General features: G+C 45.4%; 1 protein-coding gene across 2 annotated transcripts in view; it reads right to left on the bottom strand.

Annotated features, from left to right (window-relative positions):
- The window catches only part of ABL2 (ABL proto-oncogene 2, non-receptor tyrosine kinase), a 111287-nt gene extending 101356 nt beyond the window's left edge, over positions 1-9931 (bottom strand). For both annotated transcript variants that reach the window (XM_082265503.1, XM_082265504.1), the window contains exon 1: positions 9464-9931. In XM_082265503.1, coding sequence (XP_082121629.1) covers positions 9464-9635 — 172 coding nt within the window. In that variant the 5' untranslated portion in view covers positions 9636-9931. The remainder of the gene's footprint in view (positions 1-9463) is intronic.
- Positions 9932-14321: the final 4390 nt, after the last annotated feature.

Below are 14321 nucleotides of genomic sequence, written 5' to 3'. Positions count from 1 at the left end.
GATTGTAAACGTACAGAGGTATGTTTTCTCTGTTACTTTATTATATGGTCCAAATAATCTGTCACCAAATATCCCCACCCTCACCATAATCTGTGGATCGGTTTGAAAATGGCCTTCAGCCATCCGGTTTGGATTGATTTCACATGCATAATATCATTGACACTACCACAGAGATAAAATGAGGCTTCATCACAAAAAAACAAAACAAAAAATAAACACAATAGCTCCTGCTGTTGTAAGAAGAATGCACAACTTTCCACACACCCATCAGCATCACCACCATACAGTCCCTGGACAAGAGAAATGTCATAGAGATGGAAATTTTAACCTCTAATAATTCCAGGCCTAGGTATCCAGGCTTTTGGTACACCATATATACTACAAACAGGACTCAAGGGACCCGGACACATCATCCTAGGAGAGTCATGGATTAACCACTTGTAATATTACTGCGGAAGGGCGGCTCGGCTGCGTCCAGTCACGTAGTGCTACCTGACTGGAGTGCATGTGGTTTCAGCAGTGTTTAGACACAGCGGGAGGCGGGCCGCGGGAGGAGCGGCGGCGATTGCCGCTGCCCTCCCACAATCATCCGAGAAACCAAGACTCCCCTGCTTATGTAAACAAAGCAGGGGAGTCTTCTGTCAGACAGGCAGGGAAAGATCAGCAGTTTTAGCTAATCTAAAGCTGCGATCTCTCTGTGCCTGTCACTACGTGACTGCAGTTCATGTGGTTTCGGCGGTGTGCACGTGCTGCCGGAGCCGCGCTTCTGCTGTGTTTAATCACAGCGGGAGGCGGGCCACGGGAGGACCCCCCACACAGTCAGTAAGCATATCAGGCATACATTTAACCCCTTTCATCACCCCCAGTATTAACCCCTTCCCTGCCAATGTCATTTATACAGTAACAGTGCATATTATTTAGCACTGATTACTGTATTAGTGTCACTGGTCCCCAAAAAGTGTAAAAAAATGTCAGTTAGGGGTCCGATCTGTCTGCTGCAATACCACAGTCCAGCTAAAAATCGCAGATCGCCACCATTCCTAATAAAATAAAATAAAAAAGTTCAAAAATCTATCCCGTAGTTTGTAAACGCTATAATGTTTGCGTAAACCAATTAAAATACGCTTTTTGGGATTTTTTTTTACCAAAAATATGTAGAATACAAATTGGCCTAAACTGATAAAAAAATGTATTTTTAAAAAAATTTTTTATTGGGAATATTTTATAGCAGAAAGTAAAAAATATGGTGTTTTTTTCGCGCAAAATCCAAAAACCGCAGGAGGTGATCAAATACCACCAAAAGAAAGCTCTAATTGTGGGAAAGAAAGGACATCAATTGTATTTGGGTAGTGTCGCACGACCGCGCAATTTTCCGTTAAAGTAATGCAGTGCCGAATCACAAAAATGGCCTGGTCATTAACCACTTAAGCCCCAGCCCTATTTCGGACACTTTTTGTTTACAAGTTAAAACCAGTATTTTTTCCTAGAAAACTACTTAGAACCCCCAAACATTATATATATTTTTTTAGCAAAGACTCTGGAGAATAAAATGTCGGTCATTGCAAAATTTTTGTCACGCGGTATTTGCGCAGCGGTCTTTAAAACGTCATTTTTTTGGAAAAAATTTGAAAAATCACATTTCACTGCATTTAAAAAATACTAAACATTAAAGTTAGCCCATTTTTTTTTTTTGAATATTGTGAAAGAACATGTCACGCCAGGTAAATAGATACCCAACATGTTACGGTTTAAAATTGCGCCCCCCCCCCCCCCCGTGGGATGGCGACAAACTACGGTCAATAGAGATCTCAATAGGCGACGCTTTAAATTTATTTAACGGTTAGCAGTTTTGAGTTAGAGTATAGCTCTTTTTTTTTTTTTTTAATTATTGCCCACGCTCTGGCGATCGCGGCGATACCTCACATGTGTGGTTTGAACAGCGATTTCATTCGCGGCTCGACTTGCGTATACGTTTTTTTTGTGTGCGAGCTAACGGTGACGGGGGTGGCTAAATTATTTTTTTTCCTATTTATTTTTTTTTTTTTTTAACTTTATTACAGGTTTTTAAAAAAAAAAAAAATCTGATCACTTTTATTGTTGTCACAAGCAATGTAAACATCCCTTGTGACACCAATATGTAGTGACAGGTACACTTTATGGAGGGATCGAGGGTCTAAAAGACCCTAGACCCTCCATTACACTTCCATGTATGCAAAACGCCGAAAACAGCGTTTTTGCATACAGCCGTTTTTCAAATTTGCCGCCTTTTGCAGCACAGTAACCCGGAAGTGACGTCATGGACGCCGCCTCCGGGTTATGTCATCGGAGACCTGATCGATGCCGTTTCCGGCATTCATCGGATCTCCATCCAGCCGGCGGACGTGCCGGCTGGGTGCTCGGGGCTCCCGGTGGGACGGGAGCCCCGAGCAAAGCCACGGAAGGTGGCGGGAGGGGGGGGGGGGGGGGGGGAACGTCCCCTCCCGCTCACCCGGGTAACGATCGAGTGGCTCCCAAGCCACATCGATCATTACTGACGGAAAGCCGACCGTCGGCTTCAAACCACGGTACCGGGATGATGTCTCTAACTAGAGGCATCATCCCGGTATAACCCCGCAAAGTTACCCGACGTATGGGTACGTTAGTATGCGGTAAGTGGTTAAGGGGGTAAAACCTTCTGGGGCTGAAGTGGTTAATAAAGCGAGTGCATCTTCTTCTCGCAGTAGAATACAAGCACTAAAGGGTGCTGTTGTCCTAGCAACCAGATTCTCCCACTCATAATCCCAATGCTGTATGGGAGAATGATGAGGATCCCTATGGCTTGTTCTAATGAAAACTTGTTTTCCTTCACTTCTGCATGAAGCTTATTACTGGACTCCCCGTCATCTTCCTCGCTGAAATATTGTCCCTCAACCTGATCCTTCCTATACCTACTACAGCCACTGACATTGATGGAAGCTAAAGACTACAAGACTTTACAGAATAAAATGTCTTAGTGGTTGGCACTTCTATCTTGCAGCACTGGGGCACACAGCAGTGTGAGTCCTTGTCAGGACACAGTGGGGTTATTTACTAAATCTGGAAGCCAATCAGATTCCAGTTTTATAGTCAAAGCTTAATTGAACAAGTTGAAGTTAGAAGCTGATTGGCTACCATGCACAGCTGCACCAGATTTTGCACTCTCCAGTTTTAGTAAATCAACCCCATGGAGTTTGCAAGTTGTCTGGGTTCCCTCCCACACTCCAAAGACATCTGACAGCAGACTGATTGGCTTCTGTCTACCCAAGAAGGATCCTCACCTTCTGCCCCAACATCAGATAAAGAGCTTTGAGTTCTCAGGGAGAAAAGCACTATGAAAAAAAAATAATAATAATAAAAAGAAAAAACAAAGACAATGCCCCCCCCCCCCCCCCCCTTAATGTTCACCTGCTGCTCTATTGCTTATACTGAGCTTCTGCTCTCCTCCAAACTAACTCAGGTCCCATGAAAGGTGTGAGAACTTCTTAGGCCTATAATGGATCCAGGTAAGAGATTAAGTGCCGGTTCACATTTGTGTGATCACAGAGATCGCATGTAATTCGGAGCGCACTGCTTCTAAAATCACATGCGATGTCTGTGCGGTGCAAATGCAGCCATACAGTTTGTATGGCTGAATTCGCACCGCAGTCGCACTGAAACTCGCACAGGACCCTTTTTTTGGTCCGCTGGAGAATTGGATCGCATGGTGGTTCACACTAGTGCGATCCGATTCTGTGCGAACTCTCAGATCGCACTGCGATATGCGATCTGATCTGGGGGTGTCTTTACTTTGAATTGACACCCCCAGCGTATCGCATATGGCAGTGTGAACTGCCTGTTGTGCGGATGCGATAGGGAAACACGCTGTATATACGCAGCGTTCCCGCATCGCATAAATGTGAGCCAGCACTCAGGGGAAGATGAAGCCAAAGAATCAGCATGACAAACAAGAAATGAGCATTCTCAAAGGAAAGGTCAGCAATGGAAGGAAGCTCCTATACCAGAGGACTTCAAACTATGGCCCTCCAGTTGTTCAGGAACTACAATTCCCATCATGCCTAGTCATGTATATGAATGTCAGAGTTTTACAATGCCTCATGGGATGTGTAGTCCTGTAACAGCTGGATGGCTGTAGTTTGAGGATCCCTGTCCTATACCTTTCATGATCTGGTATGTGTAATATAGGAGTATATACACTCACGGTTCACTTTATTAGGTATACCTTTTCAATAACACTAATTGCTAATCAGCCAATCACATGGCATCAACTCAATGCATTTAGGCATCTAGACGTGGTGATGACAACTTGCTGAAGTTCAAACCGCGCATCAGAATGGGGAAGAAAGGGGATCCAAGTGACTTTGAAGGAGGCATGGTTGTTGGTCCCAGACGGCCTGGTCTGAGTATTTAAAAAAACTGCTGATCTACTGGGATTGTCACACACAACCATCTGTAGGGTTTACAGAGAGTGGTCCGAAAAAGGGAAAATATCCAGTGAGCGGAAGTTGTGTGGATGAAAATGCCTTGTTGATGTCAGAGGAGAATGGGCAGACTGGTTTGAGATGATAGAAAGGCAACAGTTACTCAAATACTCCTTACAACCAAGGTATGCAGAATACGATTTCTGAACACACAACAGATCAAACCTTAAAGCAGATGGGCTACAGCAGCAGCAGACCACACTGGATACTACTCCTGTCAGCTAAGAACAGGAAACTGAGGCTACAATTAGCACAGCCTCACCAAAATTGGATAATGGAAGATTGGAATAACATTGTCTGGTGTGATGAGTCTTGATTTCAGCTGTGACATTCAGATGGTAGGGTCAGAATTTTGCATAAACATAAAAGCACGGCCTGCCTGAGTATTGTTGCTGATCATGTCCATCCCTTTATGACTACAGTGTCCCCATCTTCTGATGGCTCCTTCCAGCAGGATAATGCTCCATGTCACAAAGCTCAAATCATCTCACCACTGGTTTCTTGAACAGAACAATGAGTTCTCTGTACTCCAATGGCCTCCACAGTCACCAGATCTCTATCCAATAGAGCACCCTTGGGATGTGGTGGAACGGGAGATTCACATCATGGATGTACAGTCGAAAATATATGCAATTTGCAGCAACTTTGTGACGCTATCATGTCACTATGGAGTAAAATCTCTGAGGAATGTTTCCAACACCTTGTTGAGTCTATGCCACGAATAATTAAGGCAGTTCTGAAGGCAAAAGGGGCTCCAACCCGGTACTAGCAAGGGGTACCTAATAAAGTGGCCAGTGAGTATACATCCTCACAGTATTGGGGATTTGTACTATAGGAGTATATACACTGATCAGCCATAAAACTTCGACTACCCACAAGAACCCATGGACTCCACTAGACCTCTGAGGGTATGCTGTGGTATCTGGCACCAAGCCGTCACTAGCCGATCCTTTAACTCCTGTAAGCTGCAAGATGCGGCCTCCATAGATTGAACTTGTTTTTCCAACATATACCACAGATGCTCTATTGGATTTAGATCTGGAGAATTTGGAGGCCAAGTCAACACCTCAAAGTCATTGTATCCCTAAACCATTCTTGAATTCATCAGATCAGGCCACCTTCTTCCATTACTGCGTGGTCCAGTTCTGATGTTCAAGTGCCCAATGTAGGCGCTTTTGGCTGTGGCAATTGTCAAAGTTGCTCATATCCTTAAGCTTTCCCATTTTTCTGTTTTCAACACAACTTCAGGGACAACATGTTCACCTATTGCCCAATATTGACTTTCATATGCCATTGTAACAAGATAGTCAATGTTACTCACTTTACCGGTCAGTGGTTATAATGTTATGGCTGATCTGTGTACATCCTCTCAGTGATGGGGATATGTACTATAGGACAAGTCTGGACAAATCTCACCCAGAGCTGGAAGTCACACAGGGACAGAGACCCCCCCCCCCAGGGACAGGGACCCCCCTCCCCATGGATCACTATGACAGTCAGGGATCTGGTATTTTCAGGGAGATGTGCATTCTAGTATCTTTGTCTACATTTTCACTGCTAGTCTATGGCTGTAGGAATACATACATCCTGCCATTGATGAACGATGTGTATCATAGTATTAGGGATATGTAGTACATACTGCAGTCAGTGATGGGGGACATGTATCATAGTATTAGGGATATGTAGTACATACTGCTGTCAGTGATGGGGGATATGTATAACCCCTGGTTCACACCAGAGCGATTTCAAAGCGGACTATCAGTGCGATTTCATGTGCGGCTTGCTGACATCTGTGCAACTTCATTTAACAGATATCAATGCGAGTCACAGTGAAACGGCAAAGAAATAGTGCAAGAACCTTTTTCAAAGATTTGAACAGTTCAATTGCTGCAAATGGGTAGGACTTGTCTAAAGAACTGACACATCTGAGGAGGTGTGCAGGAGCGGGGACACATCTGAGGAGGTGCGCAGGAGCGGGGACACGTCTGAGGAGGTGCGCAGGAGCGGGGACACGTCTGAGGAGGTGCGCAGGAGCGGGGACACGTCTGAGGAGGTGCGCAGGAGCGGGGACACGTCTGAGGAGGTGCGCAGGAGCGGGGACACGTCTGAGGAGGTGCGCAGGAGCGGGGACACGTCTGAGGAGGTGTGCAGGAGCGGGGACACGTCTGAGGAGGTGTGCAGGAGCGGGGACACGTCTGAGGAGGTGTGCAGGAGCGGGGACACGTCTGAGGAGGTGTGCAGGAGCGGGGACACGTCTGAGGAGGTGTGCAGGAGCGGGGACACGTCTGAGGAGGTGTGCAGGAGCGGGGACACGTCTGAGGAGGTGTGCAGGAGCGGGGACACGTCTGAGGAGGTGTGCAGGAGCGGGGACACGTCTGAGGAGGTGTGCAGGAGCAGGGACACATCTGAGGAGGTGTGCAGGAGTGGGGACACATCTGAGGAGGGTCACATCTGAGGAGGATGCAGGAGCAGGGACACTCATTGGCTGGAGGACCAAGAGCCCACTGCAAGCTAGAAGAGACAGCCTGGGGACCCAGGGTATGGTGCTGGATTGCATCAGAAAGACTTTATTATCTAGGCAGGTAGAGTATGTTTATTTTGGATACCCAAGTAGGGAGGGGAGGAGTAAGGAAGCCGAATGACACTAGTGATCTGACATAGAGGGGAGGGAATGTTGTGACAACAGATGAAGTCCTGACATAGTGAGCAGTGCAAGGATCGGAAGGACACTGATTGCAATAGCGCTCAATGGCCTGGTTGCCAGACAATTTTACAGTTGCCATGGTGACCTGGTGATAGAACTAGGCCTGCTTTAGGAGTATATACATCCAGTCATTGATGGGTGATATTTGGTATATGATGGGACAGTTCACACCATAGAAATGCAGTCCAGATGTGTTCTGGATGAAGTCCAGTGCATTTCTTCTCCCTCTTTTCTCAACCTTAAATAAGGACACGTGTGTTCCAGTGCGTTTTACCACGTTCCAGTACAGTCCGGTGCAGAAACAAATGCAGCATGTTCTACTTTTTTCCTGGAACAGGAATGCACTGGAACTGACCGCACTGCTGTAAACTCTGCCATTGAAAACCATACACCCTACTATCCATGCGATTTTGATGCAGAAAAAAAACACACATTGGAATACATGTGGTGTGAACTGCCATTTATAGTATTAGGGATAGGTAGTACACAATGCCATCAGTGATCGGTGAGATTTATTATTGCATTGGCAATCAGTATTGTCATTATTAAAGTATTGCTGACATTTTAATAGTATTGATGATTAGTATTCAAGCACTGGCGAATGGCGATTAGTACTGCTGACCTGTATCATAGTATTGATGATCTGTATTGGCAATTAGTAACATAGGATATAATGTACTATAGTATAGGTGATGGGAAGACACGGTGGGTGTCAGTGATGGTGATATGTACACATTACAGTCAGTGACGGGTGATCTATGATATGATGGGGTGTATATATTATAGTATAGGGGATGTGAAGAAATGGTGTCAGTGAGGGTGATATACACTGTGTTGTCAAAAGTATTGGGACGCCTGCCTTTACACACACATGAACTTTATTGGCATCCCAGTCTCAGTCCGTAGGGTTCAATACACCTTGGTGTCAGTGATGGTGATATATACGATCTCTGTACCATAGGTGACATGAACCCCTCGGTGACACTCACCATGCTGGGTTATATATATATTAGAGTATGGGTGATATGAAGATAAGGTGGGTGTCAGTGATATATATATTGTATGATCTCTGTATTATAGGTGATCACACCTTGGTGTAACTGATTGTGATAGAGATGATCTCTGTACCATAGGTGACATGAACCCCCCCCTTGGTGTGGGTGACATGAACCCCCCCCCCTGGTGTCCGTGACATGAACCCCCCCCTGGTGTCCGTGACATGAACCCCCCCCTGGTGTCCGTGACATGAACCCCTCTCGGTGTCCGTGACATGAACCCCTCTCGGTGTCGGTGATATGAACCCCCCTTGGTGTCGCTGACATGAACCCCCCTTGGTGTCGCTGACATGAACCCGCCCCTGGTGTCGGTGACATGAACCCCCCTCTCGGTGTCGGTGACATGAACCCCTCTCGGTGTCGGTGACATGAACCCCTCTCGGTGTCGGTGACATGAACCCCTCTCGGTGTCGGTGACATGAACCCCTCTCGGTGTCGGTGACATGAACCCCTCTCGGTGTCGGTGACATGAACCCCCCTTGGTGTCGCTGATATGAACCCCCCCCCTAGTGTCGCTGACATGAACCCCCCCCCCTAGTGTCGCTGACATGAACCCCCCCCCCCTAGTGTCGCTGACATGAACCCCCCCTGGTGTCGGTGACATGAACCCCCCTCGGTGTCGGTGACATGAACCCCCCTCGGTGTCGGTGACATGAACCCCCCTCGGTGTCGGTGACATGAACCCCCCTCGGTGTCGGTGACATGAACCCCCCTCGGTGTCGGTGACATGAACCCCCCTCGGTGTCGGTGACATGAACCCCTCTCGGTGTCGGTGACATGAACCCCCCCTGGTGTCGGTGACATGAACCCCCCTCGGTGTCGGTGACATGAACCCCCCTCGGTGTCGGTGACATGAACCCCCCTCGGTGTCGGTGACATGAACCCCCCTCGGTGTCGGTGACATGAACCCCCCTCGGTGTCGGTGACATGAACCCCCCTCGGTGTCGGTGACATGAACCCCTCTCGGTGTCGGTGACATGAACCCCTCTCGGTGTCGGTGACATGAACCCCTCTCGGTGTCGGTGACATGAACCCCTCTCGGTGTCGGTGACATGAACCCCTCTCGGTGTCGGTGACATGAACCCCTCTCGGTGTTGGTGACATGAACCCCTCTTGGTGTTGGTGACATGAACCCCTCTTGGTGTCGGTGACATGAACCCCTCTCGGTGTCGGTGACATGAACCCCCCTCGGTGTCAGTGACACTCACCGTGCTGGGTGAAGATATTGAAGCCGGCGTTGTCAGGGTTGCTCTTCCCGGTCGGCTCTCTCCTGCGGCTCCCGGTGGTCCCCGGTTGGTGGCTCGGTCTGGTCCCGGTATTCCGGCTCCCTCTGGGCGGTGGAGGTGCCCCGGGGGTCTCCCGGCCTACCTGCTGGCCCATCCCCGGCCTCTCTTGAGCCGCTTCTCCGCCTCTGCAGCAACAGCCACCGGGATGGCCCCAGGCGAGCCGGTCACATGATCCTCTCGGCGGCCGGCGGCTCTATGGACGGCTCACCCCAGGCAGGGCCTGTTTTCCCCTCCCCGGTCTCACTTCAAGATGACAGCCGGGCGGCGGTCCTCAGATCCCCGATTCACGGGCTCTGACTCCGCGCCTCCGCCGCAGCCCAGGCCGCCGCCATATTAACCAGCGAGAAGCGACAGCAGCCGCCCAGAGCGCCCCCTGTCATTAGCAAGGAATAGCCAGAGCGCCCTCTCTGCACGGAGCCAGAAGCCCTCCACAAAGATGGCGGCGTGCGAGCTTCCTGTGCATGTCCTGTAACCCTATTCGCCACCTAGTGTCTACTTTGAGGTATTACCGCCCAGGACTGCTAACTCTGCTGGAGCCAGATCCATCCTAACCTATTCACCTTTATGATGTGATGCACTGACCAGCAGGGCTGCTGTCAGAAATCACGGGGCCCCCCACAGCCTACCTGGCAGCCTCCCCTAATATATCAAGACAATACTTTTACAAAAAACACACTAAAATCATTATTAACGGACACAAAAAATGTAAAAGACAATTAAAAAGGGCTAATTCACGCAGAGAACCTGTATGAATTAGCCAGTTTTAATTGTTTTTAACATTTTAGTAAGCATGAGGCATACATTTAACCCCTCCATCACCAACAGTGTTAACCCCTTCCCTTCCCTCAGTGTTATTATTACAGTAACAGTGCATATTTTTAGCACTGATTACTATAGTAATGTCACTGGTACCCCCAAAAGTGTAAAAAATGTCAGTTAGGTGTCCGATCTGTACGCCGCAAAGATACATTCCTGCAAAAAAATCGCAGATCGCCGCCATTACTAAAAAAAAAAACAGTAAAAATTACAAATCCTTGCCGTAGTTAGTAAACGCGATAACTTTTGCGCAAACCAATCAACATACGCTTATTGCGATTTTTTTTAACCAAAAATATGTAGCAGAAAACAAATTGGCCTAAAATGTTAAAAATTTTGATTTTTAATTTTTTTTGGGAATGTTATATATCAGAATGTGAAAAATATTGTTTTTTTTTTCAAAATTGTCGCTATTTTTTTCAAAAAGTAAAAATCGCACAGGTGATCAAATACCACCAAAAGAAAGCTCTATTTGTGGGAAAAAATGGACATAAATTTCATTTGGGTATAACGTCGCACGACCGTGCAATTGTCCGTTAAAGTAACGCAGTGCCGAATCGCAAAATATGGCCTGGTCAGGAAGGGGGTAAAATCTTCCGGTCTTAAAGTGGATAAAAATATGCTCATTGAGAATTTTTTTGTCAAAGATATGTAGCTAAAGGAAGGAGTTTGGGAGCTCACAGAGGATATTATAAAGAGGCAAGAAAACACAGTAAGAAACAATTTCTTAGAAAACTGATCACAGGGCCATTGAGTTATAGATCTGTATGGATGATTTTTGGAGAATAAGGATGTTTAGTGTCACTTTAACCACTTTAGCCTCGGAAGATTTTGCTGCTCGATGACCAGGCCACTTTTTTCCACTTGGCACTGCGTGACGGTCATGCAATGCTGTACCCAAACTAAATTTACATCCCACAAACAGAGCTTTCTTTTGGTGGTATTTGATCACCTTGGCGCTTTTTATTTTTTGCGATATTAATAAAAAAATAGCGAAAATTTTGCGAAAAATTTACATTTTCTACTTTGACTGTTAAAAAATATCCAATATATTCAATTTTTGTCATATATTTAGGCCAAAATGTATTTTCCCCTCAGTTCCGTTTTGTTTGAAAGTAGCTGTCATATGCACTGATCTATACTCACTAAAAATTCCAGCAAGCAAGAGAAGGTGGCTACATTCCTACCTGCAGCGGGACCATGGAGCATGACCCTCCAACAGGAAGTCAGATTGCAGCAAAAAAAAAAAAGGAATTAGGAGATTTGTAGGAGGCGGAAAGCAATAGGATGTACTTTTTTAGAGTTAGGTATGCAAATTTGATTAGAATTTTTTTAGTTTAATGACACTTTAAATAGTTTAGTAAAAAACAATGGGCAGGGCTGACACCACTTAGTCTACAGAAATGTTATATGTTGTCAGTCCACTTAAAAGAGAAGTATTGGATATATATATTTTTAATAATCATACTTACCTAGCTGGATGCTGCATCTGACCCACCACCAGGTCCTAACACTGAGAACTGAGCGATCAAACACCGGTGATCACTTGGTTCTCAGGGCTCCCTGAGCAGAAAGCTGGTGACTGTCAGTCAGCAGCTCTCTGCTCTGCCGCCCTCCCCCTCCTGCGCACTTGCTGGAGCTCTGGGATGTGGAGGGGTGGGAGCAGCTGAATTAGACTTTTAGTGGAGTGCTGAGAAGCTAAGCCTGGTGCCGGTCCAGGCATATGGGTGTATCCCGACAATATGGTTGCGATCTTTCCTGAGCTTGGACCGGCTCTGTGATGGCAACCGACAGCGGGTTCAGTCTGCTGTCTACTGAAAACGGGTCACAGGAGTGCAGAATGATCTGCACTCCTGTGATCTATGGAAGTACAGCCAAATGAGCTTTGGCTGTACTTCTCCTTTAACCACTTGCCTATTGGGGCAATTTTTCAATTTTTTACATACATGCCACAATCTGCATTTCTTACTAGAAATAATTGTAAACCCCCTCCCCCCCAAAGTTACATTTTCTGGAAGCAGAGACCATGAAGAAGAAAATGATAGTAGTTGTAATTTTTCTGTCGCACAATATTTGCACAGTTATCTATCCAATGCATATTTTTACAAAAAATACACTAAAATGAATTTTAATTTAATCAAACATATAAATAATATCCAATCCAAAAAGTATAAAAGATAGGGTTGCGTGAAGTAAATAAATACCAAACATGTCACGTCTTAAGATTGTGAAGGTCCTATGGAATTGCAAAAAACTAAGGTACCCTAAATTCTCCATAGGGGGTGCTTTACGTTTTTTTACTTTCAAAACAAAAATTTTTATTAAAGATTTTTCATCGAAATAACAATCAGTACAATTATCAGAACTAGATCCGACAAAAAGGGTCTGGCCAATAAAACAGAAGTCAAAGACAAACATCAGAATTTCTGACCCCATCTTTAAGTATCGAAGATGACAAAGTATATAATAGCGGGCCCAAAAAGTCTGTAGACTGAGGAATCATAAACATAGCTTACACAACTAAGATTACTCCTCGGGTCAGCAATACATAATAAACGCTACAAACTTGCCAGTCCCCGACGCAATTCCTTATCCCAAAGACCAGGGACAGAAGTGAAAAAAAAAAAAAAATATAGAGGAAAAAATGGAAAGAGAGAGAAAGAAGAAGGGATAAAGATTTAAACTAGAGCGGAAAAGAAAGAAATAGGAAGAATGTGGTCCAGCCTGAAGATGGAGAGACAAGAGTGTTCCGTCACTCTGACGGGAACAATAGAACTAACCATCTAGGGAGACCTGCATATAAGCAGCCCAGGGCTCCCATGTTTGTCGAAACATGTGAACTGTGTCTCTTAAGATACCCACAATGTTCTCCTGTATCATAATCCATGTAATTTTTGATAATATACAATTCAGAAAAATTGTGAGAAAATCCAATGAAGATAATTCAAAAAAGTCCCAATAGCGCAAGAAAGAACATGTGCAAAACTGCAAATCCAGTGCAAATGGAAAAGTCCCAATAGTGCCTGGCTGCTCATCTCATGATTGCCTACAGGAATATATGCTGTTAAGGGAACTGCTAGTTCTGACCCATTGGTAACACAAGGGTCGGAACTTTTATTATTATTATTTTTATTTCCGGTACGTATATAGCGCTGTCAATTTTACGCAGCGCTTTACATATACAGGAACTTGAGGTGAGCAGCCATCCAATTGTTGGTGAAGGCGTGCACAGACACAGGATTGATTGCTGAGGCACTATTGGGACTAATATATATGGTGATTTTGAATCTATGTGCATTTTCTTTTGTTGCCTTTTAATATGTTGCGATTCGGCTCTGTGCGACTTTAATTGACAATTGCGCGGTCGTGCGACGCTGTACCCAAACAAAATTTACGTCCCTTTTTTCCCACAAATACAGCTTTCTTTTGGTGGTATTTGATCACCTGTGCGATTTTTACTTTTTGCGCTATAAACAAAAAAAGAGCGTTTATTTTGAAAAAATAACAATATTTTTAACATTTTTTTATATGAAATTCCCCCCCAAAAAAAATGTAAAAATCAAATTTTTTTTACATTTTTTGGCCAATTTGTTTTCTGCTACCTATGTTTGGTAAAAAAAAATCACAATAAGCGTATTTTGATTTGTTTGCGCAAAAGTTATTGCGTTTACTAACTAAGGGAAAGTGTTTTTTTAACGCGTAATGGCGGCGATCTGCGTTTTTTTTTGCGGGACTGTGACATTGCGGCGGACAGATCGGACCCTTGACTGACATTTTTGACACTTTTGGGGTACCAGTGACATTTCTACAGTAATCAGTGCTATAAATATGCACTGTTACTGTAAAAATGACACTGGCAGGGAAGGGGTTAATTTTATTGGAGAGGGAGGGGTTAATGTATGCCTGGTGCTTACTAACGCGTGTGGGGGGAGGTGACTGAGTGACTCAAGGACAGATCGCATGT

The sequence above is a fragment of the Pelophylax lessonae genome (genome assembly GCF_965119305.1).
Source record: "Pelophylax lessonae genome assembly, chromosome: 8".
NCBI classification, from domain to species: Eukaryota; Metazoa; Chordata; class Amphibia; order Anura; family Ranidae; genus Pelophylax; species Pelophylax lessonae.
This window is presented reverse-complemented; position numbering and strand designations above follow the sequence as displayed.